General features: G+C 48.2%; 4 protein-coding genes across 4 annotated transcripts; 2 read left to right on the forward strand and 2 right to left on the reverse strand.

The window, feature by feature from the left end:
• Positions 1 to 936: 936 nt before the first annotated feature.
• On the forward strand, positions 937 to 2,781 carry GCG54_00002517 (Efflux pump roqT; the record flags this gene model as incomplete). The annotated part of the gene is made up of 4 exons (XM_045402607.1): positions 937 to 1,197; positions 1,258 to 1,610; positions 1,665 to 2,055; positions 2,122 to 2,781. The coding sequence occupies 4 exons, from the start codon at positions 937 to 939 to the stop codon at positions 2,779 to 2,781; spliced, it is 1,665 nt and encodes a 554-aa protein (XP_045269225.1).
• A 335-nt stretch (positions 2,782 to 3,116) lies between these two features.
• On the reverse strand, positions 3,117 to 3,685 carry GCG54_00002518 (uncharacterized protein; the record flags this gene model as incomplete). The annotated part of the gene is made up of 3 exons (XM_045402608.1): positions 3,117 to 3,368; positions 3,417 to 3,560; positions 3,617 to 3,685. 3 exons carry the CDS (start codon positions 3,683 to 3,685, stop codon positions 3,117 to 3,119), a joined length of 465 nt encoding a protein of 154 aa, XP_045269226.1.
• Positions 3,686 to 5,061: 1,376 nt separating this feature from the next.
• Positions 5,062 to 8,246, reverse strand: GCG54_00002519 (uncharacterized protein; the record flags this gene model as incomplete). Its single annotated transcript, XM_045402609.1, has 6 exons — positions 5,062 to 5,194; positions 5,251 to 5,831; positions 5,887 to 6,896; positions 6,967 to 7,115; positions 7,168 to 7,499; positions 7,566 to 8,246. Coding segments are annotated over 6 exons (2,886 nt in total), but the record flags the coding sequence as incomplete, so codon positions are not given.
• Positions 8,247 to 11,503: 3,257 nt separating this feature from the next.
• GCG54_00002520 (uncharacterized protein) lies at positions 11,504 to 13,318 on the forward strand (the record flags this gene model as incomplete). Its single annotated transcript, XM_045402610.1, has 5 exons — positions 11,504 to 11,835; positions 11,885 to 12,428; positions 12,480 to 12,797; positions 12,883 to 13,035; positions 13,097 to 13,318. 5 exons carry the CDS (start codon positions 11,504 to 11,506, stop codon positions 13,316 to 13,318), a joined length of 1,569 nt encoding a protein of 522 aa, XP_045269228.1.
• Between the last annotated feature and the right edge of the window lie 373 nt (positions 13,319 to 13,691).

A 13,691-nucleotide genomic window follows, 5' to 3' on the forward strand; every position in this document is an offset into this window, starting at 1 on the left:
TGCGATACCTCCCACTAATAGTTCCACCGGAAGGCAAAAGACAGATCACATCATATAGCCTCGTGTTCTTGTCATTCGATGGTGTGAGTCACTTGAGCCCTCGACAGATTCTTCGTCCGCTGTGCCCGGCTGTCTTTTGCCGGTGTGGTCACATACTGTTCGACTTGTTTTGCGGAAACTCAGCTCGGCTATCCGATTCGCTGTATCGGAGTCTTGCGTGGATAAAATGTCTCTTTCTTTGGTAAGGCTGACTTTGGTTGTGTGTTGCTAACCATTCCAGTCAATGATGGGCCGGCTGTGTAAGGCAAAAACGGCATTTGTCATTGGTGACTGGTGCAGGTGAGGTTCGTGACAGGGCCCAGAATCCTGGTACCCATTGGTCCTTTTGTAGCCGATGCATGCAAGGCGGCTGCATGCTGTGCCTTGCATGGGTTCGTGGGATCCAGGCTTGGACGCATCCTGCCTTCTTCCCGCCGGGCGGGACCAATGCTTGTGCTTGAGATCGTTGCTTGAAGAAGCCCTCCAGGAAGAACTTCTACATCGGTGCCTAGTGAGAGCATGCAGTTTGATCCTTCAGACCCACGAGAGGGGTGGTCAGCGATAAGGCAGGAAATCGTCGCGCTCCATAATTGTGATTCTGAACTTTAGTTGTGTCTCAACTCCATCAGCGTCTTTAGTGCTCATTCGCCTTCCTGTTGCGGTTGGTGACAGGGCTTTGATCCATGTCTAGGGTGAACACCCCAACTGTGGCGGTCAGGCAGTGTAGTGGGGGCGAGACCGGGCAAACCATTCAGGAATCTTGACATGGCCCTCTTATGGTTCCCATCCCAGAGAGTGATGAATGAAGATGCCCTCATCTTGTCCATCTTTCGCAACGGTGTTTGTCTGCTCTCCCTAGGCAGTGGTCCCAGACACTGCTCGACCTGTGTACTCAAAATGTCTTTGCAGAGTCAAGAGCAGGTGCATGAGCACGCCGAAAAGCCAGTCGATGCTCAGTCCAAAACTTCTGGCAGTCAATCAGATGTGCCCAACGCCTCTGAGAAAACAGCAGCAACAGGGGATCTCCCTGGATGGAAGGCCTTTCTGATTTGGCTGGCCATCTCTTTTGGGGTATTGTGCACATTTCTCGACGAGGGAATCATTGCAACCGCCATCCCAAGAATCACAGATGATTTCGGCTCTCTGAAAGATGTTGGTGTAAGTAAATGCAAATTTGACAGCGGCCCTCGAATGGTCCCCCACTGACATCATCTCCAGTGGTATGGATCGGCGTACCAGATGACTCTGTGTGCTTTTCAGCTGGTGTTTGGTCGCATGTACAATCAATTCAACATCAAGATTGTCTTTTTGGCCTCCCTCGGCATCTTTGAAGTCGGCTCTCTGATTTGCGCGGTCAGTCCCAGCTCGGCCGTGTTCATCGTCGGCCGCGCGATCGCCGGTCTAGGAGCTTCAGGCTTGCAAGGCGGCAGCTTGGTTCTCATATCCGCAGCTTTACCAGCGAAGAAGTTGCCTCTGTACTTGGGCGCGATTGGCATGGTATACGGCGTTGCAGCGGTCGTTGGACCGGTTGCTGGAGGTCTCATCACAAACAGCTATTTGACCTGGAGATGGTCAGTTAGAGTTTTCCATCCAAATTTTTCAACTGATTTACTAACTCTCTGAAGGTGCTTCTACATCAATCTCCCAATTGCGGCTCCTCCCGCTGTAGCGACGTTGTTCCTGTTCAAGTCGCCCCCACCAACCCAAGAACAACGGCGGCCTTGGCTGCAGAAAATCCGGGGTTTAGATTATCTTGGCATGGTCCTTCTACTTCCAGGGATCACCTCATTTCTTCTCGCCCTTCAATTCGGCGGTACTTTGTTTTCATGGAGCGACGCTCGCACGATTGCATGTTTTGTAGTCGCCGGAGTGCTTGTAATTGCTTTTATGGCAGAGCAGTGGTGGATGGGTGAGAAGGCATTGGTGCCACCTCGCTTGATCAAGATACGTGTTGTCATTTTTGGCGCCTTCTTCGGATTCTGCATCGACAGCGCTTTCTTCACTTTGGTTTACTACGTAAGTAACTTACCTTTGTCTTTCTCGAGGGCGATGGTTGCACATGTGGTCTGACAGATCTACTAGGTGCCGCTATGGTTTCAGGCAATCCAAGGTGTTACTCCGGAGCAGTCGGGTGTGCGCTACTTGGCGCTCTGCTTGGCATTTATCTTCACCATTTTTATGAGCGGTTGGGGTGTTACCAAGACAGGATATTACCAACCGTTCATGCTGGCAGGGACAGTGTTGATCGCGGTCGGCGCAGGTCTCCTTTCAACTCTTCGAGTTCAATCCGGCGCAGGCCAGTGGATCTCATTCCAAGTCATTGCCGGCTTGGGTATTGGAGCCTCAACTCAGCAAGCCGCTGTTGCAGTCCAAAGCACTCTGACTGAAGGAGATGTCGCGATCGGTGTAGCGGTTGTTCTGTTCTTCCAATGTTTTGGACCAACTACAGCTATAACCATTGCTCAAGCTGTATTTTCGAGTGACTTGGCTTCGGGCATTTCGACCAAGATTCCTGGCGTGGACCCTCAAAAGGTCCAGAGCGCCGGCGCTACGCAGTTGACCAGTCTAGTTTCCCCGGAGAAGCTGAGTCTTCTTTTGGAAGTGTACAATCATGCCGTTACACGGACGTTTTTGGTTGCTGCTGCCATGGCTGCCCTTAGCATTGTTGGTGTTGCAGGGGTTGGGTTGAAGAAAATACCAACGGAAGATAGCTCTGACAAGACAGATGAGGAGACTAAGTAGTGCCACATGCTTAAGTCAAGTATTGAATTTTACTTCTCAGGCAGATACCATGTTGAGGCAGCTACTTAACTGTCCATCTTAAATTTTTGGGGTCTTTTGTATCATTTGTCGTGTCATTGTCATACAATAACAAGACAATCCGCCCGGGTGATCAGAAATGTTGAACAACTCATCCAACATGCATCAACGGGGATTCTCTTCAATTTTCGCAACATCAGCTGCAAGCAACGTTGCTTTCGTGGATGACTTTTGTGCTAACATAGGAGAAGTAGTTCTTTAAATATTTCATCGTCATTGGCGTATCAGCTACGAAACGTAAGTCACTGCAGGATCAATCATGACTGGTTCGACAATCTCTCGCTCTCCTTCTTGATATCCGCATCGAATTCCCTCCAATTTGTCAGGGTCTTCTTTTCGAAGCCCCAAAGCGGCTTCATCAAAAACGCAAAAAGACCACTGAAGTCTTCAGCCTGTATCATCGTGGTGCCTCCCGGCGTCTTCTCGCTTGCCCGGAAGTAAAACGAGTGCGCTCCCGAGAAAATATAAGGAAGCGATCCATTCCATCTGAAGAGTTCTTTTGAGTTTTCCTGTTTTCGTTAGATAAGGGTGGATATGAAAATGAATTACAAACATACCAAAATGACCGGTGTGAACGCCATTCCCTTGAGGTTGGTGCTGACGACGTCGCCCTCCTTCAGCTCGGACGGCTTCTTGGACTCGTCTTTGGTGGACATCTTCCATACTTTAGTCCACTCATCATAGCGGTGCCAGTCGAGAAACTGTGAGATGTTAGCAAGGAGTACATGGCAAATTGCGACTCAAGGCTGATACCCACCACTGACTTGACCGTTGCTGGCGGCGCAGCAATCTCAATCTCCGTAGCGATGCTGTGAGTGACACCCATGATGTTGTAGTTGGTCCGTGCACTTCTAGACGGTGGCTCGAAAGCGCGAATAGAGTCTATGAAGGTCCTGAAGACAAAATAATGATGGAATTTTCCTGCTTTCTGATGTTGTTGATGTTTCTGTTCTCAAGTGAACCAAATCTTCAAAGGGCCACGCCGCGGTCTTTATAGACATGTCAGACTGCCATCCTCACCAAATTTGCATTGGCTTGCCGGGCGCGATATTCCTCCGCGGCAAGCCACAAAGGCGGGGTTGGACAAGCTACCACACTAGAATTCCGGACTGTGCCATTTGAGGCGCCCGGCTTGTGTGCCCGATTGTATCGGACAAGGGGCAGCCGGGGGAATTGAGAGCGGGATTCGGGGTTGACTAAGCAAGCCACATTCTTTATCGGCGGCGCGAAGGATCACGACTGCTTACGCCTCTCCTTATCAGCAAGAAACGCACACACGCATTATTGCAGGCGGGGTTTCGCCGTAGTCAAAAAATGGAAATTCGTAAAGCTAAATTCAACGGTCGTGATCGGGGGCGACGAGCGTCCCTGCGGATCATCATGGGCTCGTGGCTGACGATAAGTGCTTTGCATCATGGAAACTTGCGATGACCAACGCCGCTGTGCTTGGACGCGCAACCTTGAACCGACCCTCTGTGCTTTTTAGCAGCGTCTTGACTTACGTTCGTTTTCAGAATTGCAAATCCGGATGAGCAATTCGGGAGACGAGACGCAATAATCACTTGTAGTCTTTTCAAGCCCATTCGCACAGTAGGAACAAAGTCGATAGAATCACCAGAAAATACGGTAAGATTCGTACATGTATTCATGCCATTATGGATTTTGCAGCCAGTCCAACCGGAAACCCCTGTAACCCAGTGAAGCGTAGAATAAACATCCAGAAAAATGAAAACATCCAAAAATAACGTTTGATATTAACTTACGCCTTGCTGAGCACCAATGCCGGCGGGTTCGAATGTATCATGTGGACAACATTTACAAGAAGCGTGACCCCGTATACTGCGGTGACTGGGAGGAAGAGCTTGGATCCGACTGTTGATGCTGTGCATTGGTTTGTTGTGGCGTCGCAAATCTGGTTGAAGAGGTATTCAGACGCAATGGCTCTGGCGAAAGAGAATCTGTTTCTCTTCTTACAAGACCCTCGGGTGTGCGAGGAGAAGTTGCGTGGACGAAGTTGTAGCTTGGATTATCCGGCACTGGTTGATGGAAAGACGAAGAGGTCATCAAGTAAGGGTCATTCCCATCTTGTGTGTTGAATGAAAGCGCGCGAGATAATGACTGATGGTGGATTGTGGAGTCCATGGGCGAGGCAAGGTATTCAGTCTCCTGAGTGCTGCGTCTTCGGAGTGGGAGTTCCGATACATTTGGAGGGATGGTAAGGTTCGTTGATGCGTGGATGATAGTGGCTCTCGGATTCAGGTCTTCGTCTTGACAGAGACTTCCGAGAAACATTTTGAAGATATCTCCCGATGCGCCCTCTGTATCGATCAAATCACTTGAAGCTGAATTAGCTGCCGCCTTTGATAACGTGCGCAGAAAGATCACACTCACGGATATCCTAGGAACTTTAGATCATCATCCAGACGCCTCAGTCGGTTGGCCGCTCGTGGATCGTCGCCGAATTGTACAAATTGGATTGTTACAGGCCGTATTTCCGCAATGTCGCATGGGCCAGTCGATTGCCCTCGCTCGTAGTAGGCAAGATCACCGTGCGAGTCCCTCAGGGTATACAACGTCGACATGAGATACGTGTCTAGAGTGAACTCATTGTGCATTCCCTTCCATATGCCATCAGTCAGTACTATGATGGTCTTTTTTCGAGGTTCTGTTTTCGATGCCTTGGCACGACTGTACTGATTGATGATCCTCTCCAGCTCGGGCTGGATAGTGGTAAGCACCTCAGAGCCCCTTCTTGTCTTTGGCTCTGCCGCTTTCATGGCGTCCGTGAATTCCTTGAGTGTTTGGTTACGCGACTCCTTTACCTTGGCGCTGGGATCTGTGTCTGGATCGGTGAAGTATAGTTCCATTCCATTATCGTCATATCCCAAAGAACGCCATACCAACACTTCGAGAAGATGTGTTGCTTCTTCCCAGTGATTGGCCATGGAGGAGCCGTTATCAACAAGATACACCTAGAGTGTTTTGCATGAGTACGTCCCTGTTGCAGCTCGTCGATGAATGACTTACTATGTCACGATTTTTGAACTCTCTCTCGAGTTTGGAATCCAACGCGGCCAGTTCAGGCGTTGTAGCAGTCTTGCCCTTCATTGTTGTAGGTTGTGACTTGAGGAACGAAGAGAAACTCCTCAATCGTGGATTCCACACCATTCCCTTCTTCTTGAGTTCTTGTCTGACCATCCATGCCGTCACTGACTTTCGGTTGGGAGATGCAGGCGGCTGCAACAGTTGGTTGGAACTTGTGGCGGGTACATGGCCTTGTATGGAGTACCGTGAATCGCTTGCTCCTCGTGGATCAACCGAGGGTTCTGCGACATATTGAGATTTCGTCGCTGTCCTAGACAGAGTGCCGATACTAGACGATGGACGACGCGATTGGCGGATTGAACCCGGGCGGTTCTGAGATCGCTGGGCCGTTGGTAAGATGTCCTGCTCCAGAAGTTGCTGACGACTCTTGAACTCTGATTCCAGTTCAGGCAAGCTATCGGCTGCTTTTGGTCTCTTGGGTGCGTCTTCATTGTCTGGCCGTTTTATTCCCGAATGCTGCTCATATTTGAGCTCAACTTGATCGTTAATGCTCAGCAGGATCTCTTGCAGCTCGTTGGGAACTGTTGTGTCCATAGACCCCGCCGTCTGGAACATCTCAGTGAACCATGAACAAACTTTCGTGGCTGTCCATCGGTTGTCTTTTTCAACGAGCATGTGGTCGTCAACCATATCCAGCACAGCAGCTGAGAAGGCATCGGTCTTCCTAACGGCTTCTCGGAGATAGTTGTGCCAGTTGGTAATTTGGGACAGGACACAAGACCCATCATGGAAAGTATCGCCTATCGTTCCATTTGCGTCGTGGATCGCCTGTCGACGAAGGTGATTGTATATCAACACTCCTTGGGTGCCCAGGACCACATAGGTTGCAGCAATAGAGAACACGCAACCCAGTGACCAAACATCGATGGTCTGGTCAACCTGTGGTGTCTTCTTACCATTGTGTTCCCAGTAGATTTCCTTTTCTGGGGCAGCTGAGAAAATGATCAGAACCAATCGCAGGAAAAGAAGTCGTCTTCCGTTCAAAACCATGGTTAGACTCACCATAAGTTCGCGTCCCGCCAAACATGGCCGTTCGCTGTGGCCGTGACATATCTTGCGATTTCAATGACATGCTTGCTTCCCCAGGATCCGCCAATTTGAAAGAATCATTAACGCGGAGGATATTCTCAGGCTTAATATCACCATGCCATCTTCATCACACGTCAGTGCACGGTACTTCAGGGTCAAGTTGGATGAGCTTACGTGAGGTAATCTTTCCCTCCCAAGGTAACTTTGTGAATAGACGCTAGGGCGGCAGCGATTTCGGACATGGTGCTCCAGAACCCGTGGATTTCTTCGAAGGATATTGGCGGCGATTCCTTTCTGATCGCTGTATAGAAATCAAAGTCTGCTAGCTCGAGAAGAATGTTCCAATATTCCTTCTTGCCTCCTTCCTGATCCACCTCATAGTTTCGAAACCAGCCGACGTATTGAATCATCCCTTCGTTATTCTCAAGATTCGTCAGCATTCGTGTCTCGTTGTTGAACTGGGGGTATCTGTGCGATTCGAACTGCTTCATTGCGAATCGATATCTCTGTGATCGCGTCGCCGTTTTATTAGCAATTTATCGAGGGTCATGTTTGAAATGGGCTGCACATACCAGGCTTTTGAACTGACGCCCGCCGATGTTCTCTAGTCTCTCGATCTTCGCTGACGCCATCTTTTTGCGCAGATTCGGCCCAACAAGCTCCTCTGGCACTTCTATGGTGTAAAGTTTGGCATTGTTGTCTCTGGCTCCCGCTCCATCACGATATGGCTCCATCTTGACCTTTTGCAAAAAGGGGCTGACTGAGTACTTGAACTTTCGATGCATTCCAAGCTCTAGTTTTATCGGACACCAAGCGGACTGCTTCTCGTAGAACTGCTCATGGAAATTGTTGAAATCATCTGGTGCTTTGATATTATCGCGAAGCTCTTCTAGTTTGATCGGTAAGAAGTCGGAGTTGAGACCACTGTCGCGGAATTGGTGGATCAAGTATGGAGCTTGAATATCCAGAAGAGTGTAGAAGATGAGAAGGTATCTGTCGTATTCCTCTTTCTTCATGTAAGGAGGCGCTGGGTTTCGCCGAAGGTACGCAGTCTGACCAAGCCTGTCAAGGTCATTGTCGTAGGTATTGGGGCACGTGGCGGATCGCTTCTTCAAGCCTTCTGTCACCCTGTCTGCCAAGACAAACTCTTGACCGCAATGCGAAATCCTGGTGTGCTGTCTTCTGATTGTCTGAAATTCGCGATGGGCTATCTCGTACTCCTGAGAGAACCTGGACCGCGGTTCTCTGCTCATTGTCCCTAAGTTGGACTCGGCCATGCGAGTCCGATGTCGTGACACTTAGGGGTCTTGCGACGGAGAAACCAAAGAAAGAAGAAGACAAATGCTGCTAACGGCTTGAGCGAGCCTTAAATCTTCTGAAAAAGATGCTTCAGTCCTAGAGGTAACCGAAAGGGACAAGAAGCAGGCCGAAACGCGGACACGATGAGACAGCGGGATGGACAGCAAACGAGGGCTGGACCAGGGGAGAAAGTGTAAAAAGAAGGCCGAGTAAATTCCACCAGAATTACGCAAGGCGGTTTGCAAAATCCTATGTTCAGGCTGCCGGTCAAGACCAACGGAGGCGCCTGCAGTAGGTCGACATACATGCGGCTGAGTCGCCAGGGATGACATCCCACCCACCACCATCTTGCCAACTTCGAGACGTGACCCTATACTGACGTAATCAAAGAGATTCCCTGTCACCTGCGGTCACTTCTCGTACCTGTGTCATACCATTTCACTCTTTAAATTTACCGTGGACCTCGATCTCAATTTGTGGAGGAAAAGTCAAGCGGGGAGATTCGCTATGTCTTGTGTCCCTGCGATGCCAGCTGCTAGACGCCGACTCTCTGTACAATGGGGTGACACAAACCCGCCAAAGGTATGTGGGAAGAGGGGTCGGTCGAGTCTGGCTGCATGATTTGCTGGCAGCTGATGCGCATCCTCACCCCAATCACCCAGTCGAGCCTGATGGCTCACAGCTGGCAGATTTCGCGCATCCCTTCCCCCTCGGTCCCTAAAGTGGCGAGAAACAAACCTGCGCTCTCCCTCAGAAGGTCTCACCTCAAATTGACCTTATGAAGATACTCCACTGTCGGATTTGACAATGAACCGATGAGTGAAATAAAATACTGGTCTTGAAACTATGAGGGAAGAACAGTATCTTATTATCGATGTGCCACTCGAGTTCAACCACCTTTAAGCGCGTCCAATTATTTCTGATAATGCTACACGGCCTCAGGCGGGCGAGGCACATCAGGCTCTAAGCCGCGGAGCCTCTTTTCCAAATGGGCCTCCTCACCGAACCTCCGAGACATGTTGCCAGTGGGCAAGTGAGACGGCTGAAATGCAGCCAAGGAGTCTCCAGGAGACCTATCGCAAGGCGTGTTCATCGGATGGTCATCTGATGTGCATGATACATGCAGGAGACGAGAAAATTCCCATGTCCTCGCGCGCATAAGCCAGATATGGTTGCCTTACCGCCGGGGGAGGCAGCAGTTTGCCTGATCAGACAAGTGCGCCTCACTGTTACAAGCAGGCATTGTCGAGGGCGAACCGCATGTATATTTCATAAGAAGGGGCACGCCCAAGGGTTTTGGAAATTTGCCCCGCGCCGGGGTGCACCTGCCCGAAAGATAAGACCCCGCTCGTGTTGCTCATCTGTCGCTACCGCACGACATTGCCACTCCCCTGCGACATCTTTCTTCCCTTCTAACTTTTCTTCTTTGCAGTTTGCCGCCTGGAGGCGCACCTTGTTGACTGCCGTATAACTCTGACGGGGAAATATGTGGAGGGAGTATAACCTCTATAGTTAACCTATAGGGTATATAAAAGGGATTTTTAAGCTACTTAGTTAAGCTAGTAGAAGTAGCTCCCTATTATACTATAGCCTAAATTTAAAACTTTCTAAGATAAATCTTATATATACCTCCTACCTAATTAATATAGCCCTTATTATTAGTAATATTAAATATCTAAAAAAGACTAGTTTACTATATATTTAATAATAGCTTAGTTATATCCTTATAGCTAAGAATAATAATATAGTATCTCTATACCTCCTTATAATATATATTAAACTCTTAGAAGACCCTTAGAACTAAGCTCTCTATTAAGTTAAGTAGAGATTTAAAAAGATTACTAAGAACCTAAAAGATAAGAATAATATGAGGGAGATTAATAGGATATTTAATAAGAAGTATAGTGAATAGCTCTAAGAACTAATTACTATTATTACCCTTATTTAAGTTATAATATAGTAGTTAAGGAGACTAGCTTAGGTTAGGGTAGAGGAAAAAAAGGGTCCTTATATTCCCTTTAGTTATATAAGTATTCACAAAAGAATTATTCACAAAATGCCCCTGCGACATCATTCTGCCTCGTAGCCTTACTCGGAACAGATCAATCGTTTGTTTGAGCAATCGGAAAGAAGCTAGTTGTTGTCCCTTTGGTTCGGAACGCACACGATGGACAAAGTAAAACGAGGATTCAGCTGGAAGAAGTCTGAGTCGCCAAATAATTCCCGTGATAATGCCGACTCGAGTTCTGACGGGATTCCCAAAATACGGCGCCAAGTTACACTACCTCCTCCCCCATCCGGCTGGATCATACAGAAGGTTTCGGCGTACAACCTCGAGTGGGACCACTTGAGAAAGTGGTTGATCAATCGTTTCAAAGATGATGGAAAAGGGTTCAATGAGAAGCAGGTAAGTCTTTCGCTCGACCATGACAAATCTCAATTAATATCGTACGCAGGCAATTGATGAAGATCATTTTATTTTCTACAGCCCGAAACGTTTGACAGAGGTTGTATGCGTCGTCACTCTGATGAGACCTCAGCTGACAGTCTTATAGGCTGACCTCGAGGCAATCGAGTCTTTACGAAAGAGGAGTCGAGAGGACATTGAGCGACTCGAAGGTCGAGAGTCTCATTCTCCAGATCCTCTCCCAGCAAGATAATTGTAATGGTTCATTTGATGCAGATGGAGATAAGGTTGAACCATCAAAGAAGATTTCAGGACGTGGCAATCCACGCATATATACGTCGCCGCAGTAAACTAAATCTGCAATTTATTACTCTCATACCGAATAGAAGTGGAAGTATGATCTGTTCAGTCTATGCTGCAAATGAAGCAGTCCTCGAAAACTGGGCGCTGAATTCCTTGGCATTCCGCCCATGTTGTTCTACCGCATGATGGTGGGCGCCGGGCGGTCCCTTTTATTGGATATATTGGTTTTGGAGGGTCTTGCGGTCGCTAACTTGGCCGGCGTAGTCCGATTCTCATTGGGTACTGAATGAATACGCCTTTTGGGCTGATCACACAGCCCCTTGCTACAGGGCTCACTGTTTTGCCTCAAGTCAGCAGTGGTGTTGGTTTAGAAAGATCGGTTTAAGAAGCCGATGCGCGCCGCGTTTGCGTAAGTGTCCTTCTAGAAAATTTAAGTCTTTTCACAAAAACTCAGTGGAGTGTGACACACTTCATAGTTCTCTATTTTTTAGGAAGATCATGATGGCTCAACCCTTATCATTGGCTCAGTCTCTCGAGAAGTACGACAGATTTCCTATGTGCCTGCTGGCAGGCTCCAACCAAGGCACCACAGTCCTAAACCAACACCACGACCGAATCAACGAGTCGCAACGACTATTATTTCTTCCCGACAAGACAAAATTCAAAGTCCCTATCCGCGACATCACAGCCGCGGGTACGGTGAGCAAAATCAATATTAAGAATGAAGTCAAGTTACGCGGTTTCCTTGGCGATGCACCCATGCAAACGCTTCAGCCCAGCCAACCACCGTCAAATCCTCCCACAATCCGACCCGACCCCGCATGTCGATTCGTGTAAGCATCTCACTACGTGAGTACGAGGTCTCTCGCTGAACAGTGATAGTTTCTTCCTTACGGAGAACGCCATAGCACCCTTGTGGCTCAGCAAGGAGATGTTGTATCTCCTGTTGACTTTTTATCAAGTCATGCCTCAATTGTTGGACTTTCTGCTTGTGTATGCCTCTCCATTTGGGCATGATAGGGAACTTCGGTTCAGCGGATTCAGAACAGAGAAGAACTTGTCAAGTCCAGCCGGTGGCTCAATCATTCCCGAACTCGGACGGAGTGGCAGAAAATATCAACTATGCTTCAACTTGAAGACAGTAGCTTTGAAGGAGAATAAGCAATGGAAGGTTCGTCAAGCCGCTATCCATCACCAATTCGATCTGGGACAAGGAACCCAACTGTGGATGATCGCAGATCCGCATGCTGCGATCAAGTCTAGAATTGGTGAGCTCTACAATGAGCATAGCACATACGATACCAGCTTTGCGTCGATGGAACAGGGCTTCAAGTCCTCGCTGGATGTGCACTTGGCGCTTGCGCGTTGGGCAACTTCTGAGTGGAGGTGGCACGTAAGGTATCTCGAAGAAAAGGCGGAACAACCGGTAAGGCCCTTAATTTATGCTCACATGATGGCTTACTAACATCAAGTCCAGGAGCTCACTATCGCTCTCAAGGAAAAGCGTCACATAGAATCACTTGACCCTGGGACTCTTAGTGAAATGCAGAGATGGGAGGAGAAGGCCAATGAAAACATCATGGTCATGGAATCTAACGTCAAGGTCATGGAATTGCTTCAGAGATTCTACAGAGAGCTTGTGCATGATGAAGACTTCCCTGAGAATCAACGAAGGCCGTGCCTTCAGGCTGTCAAGAATTTCGCGTTTCAATTGGATGAACTGATTTGCGATACACGAATGCAAGTCGACCGCGCCAGGGTTTTGGTCAAGATCCTCGCAGACCGAAAAGCAGTTGTGAGTGTTATGACTCCAGTTTCTAGAAGACGGCCCTCGTGTCATATCTAGATACAATTCTTTCATGGCTAACTCTATTATCAAGCTCATCCAGCATCTACAAATGCAGACTGCTCTTGCTGCCTCAAAACTCTCAGCCAGCATGTATACCCAGGCCGATCGTAGCGCTATTGAGACGATTGCCGTGCGAATTGTGACCATAGTCACTCTCATATACCTTCCAGCTACATTTTCGAGTGTAAGATAGCCCATTGTCATTCTCGTCTCGTTGCCTAGGTATGTGCTAATGTCTTTCCTAGACTCTCTTCAGCACCGACATTGTCAAATACCAAGACGACGAAAGCTTCTCAAGTCTTGCTCTCTATAGATTTCTACAAGTCACGGTTCCACTTATGTTTCTCACTTTCCTCGGCGCTGGCATCTGGTTCTGGATAGAATGGACCAAGCGAGACCGAGAATCACAAGAATTGAAAGATCAGCACCCTGACTTGTTTCAACAATGGATGAAAGAAAAGTCGTGAGCATAAGATGTCGGAGCATTTTTCTTTGTAAGGTTTTTTGAGGTATCATGCATGGTTTTGCTTCTCGGACGAATCATACAACGGCATTATATTCATAAGGTGCAGCGCAAACCGATCTGGCGTTCAGATATAGAAGGGGAGTTGTGTTCATTTTCTCTTGTCTTTTTCTTTTGTGCTACTGTATAAGGCAATGGGCAGGCCTTATGTACAAGATTGTAACTGCATTAATTTTGTATCGTTCCGTACATGTAATATCTGAAGGCAGCGGAGATTCATTCCCTCGTTGCCACTACCACAACTGTTCGAATACATCATCAGATTCAGCAACTTCTAAAATCCACTGGGGCAATTAAGCCAGCGTGGATTGATAGGT

The sequence above is a fragment of the Colletotrichum gloeosporioides genome (genome assembly GCF_011800055.1).
Source record: "Colletotrichum gloeosporioides strain Lc1 chromosome Unknown consensus_13, whole genome shotgun sequence".
NCBI lineage: Eukaryota > Fungi > Ascomycota > Sordariomycetes > Glomerellales > Glomerellaceae > Colletotrichum > Colletotrichum gloeosporioides.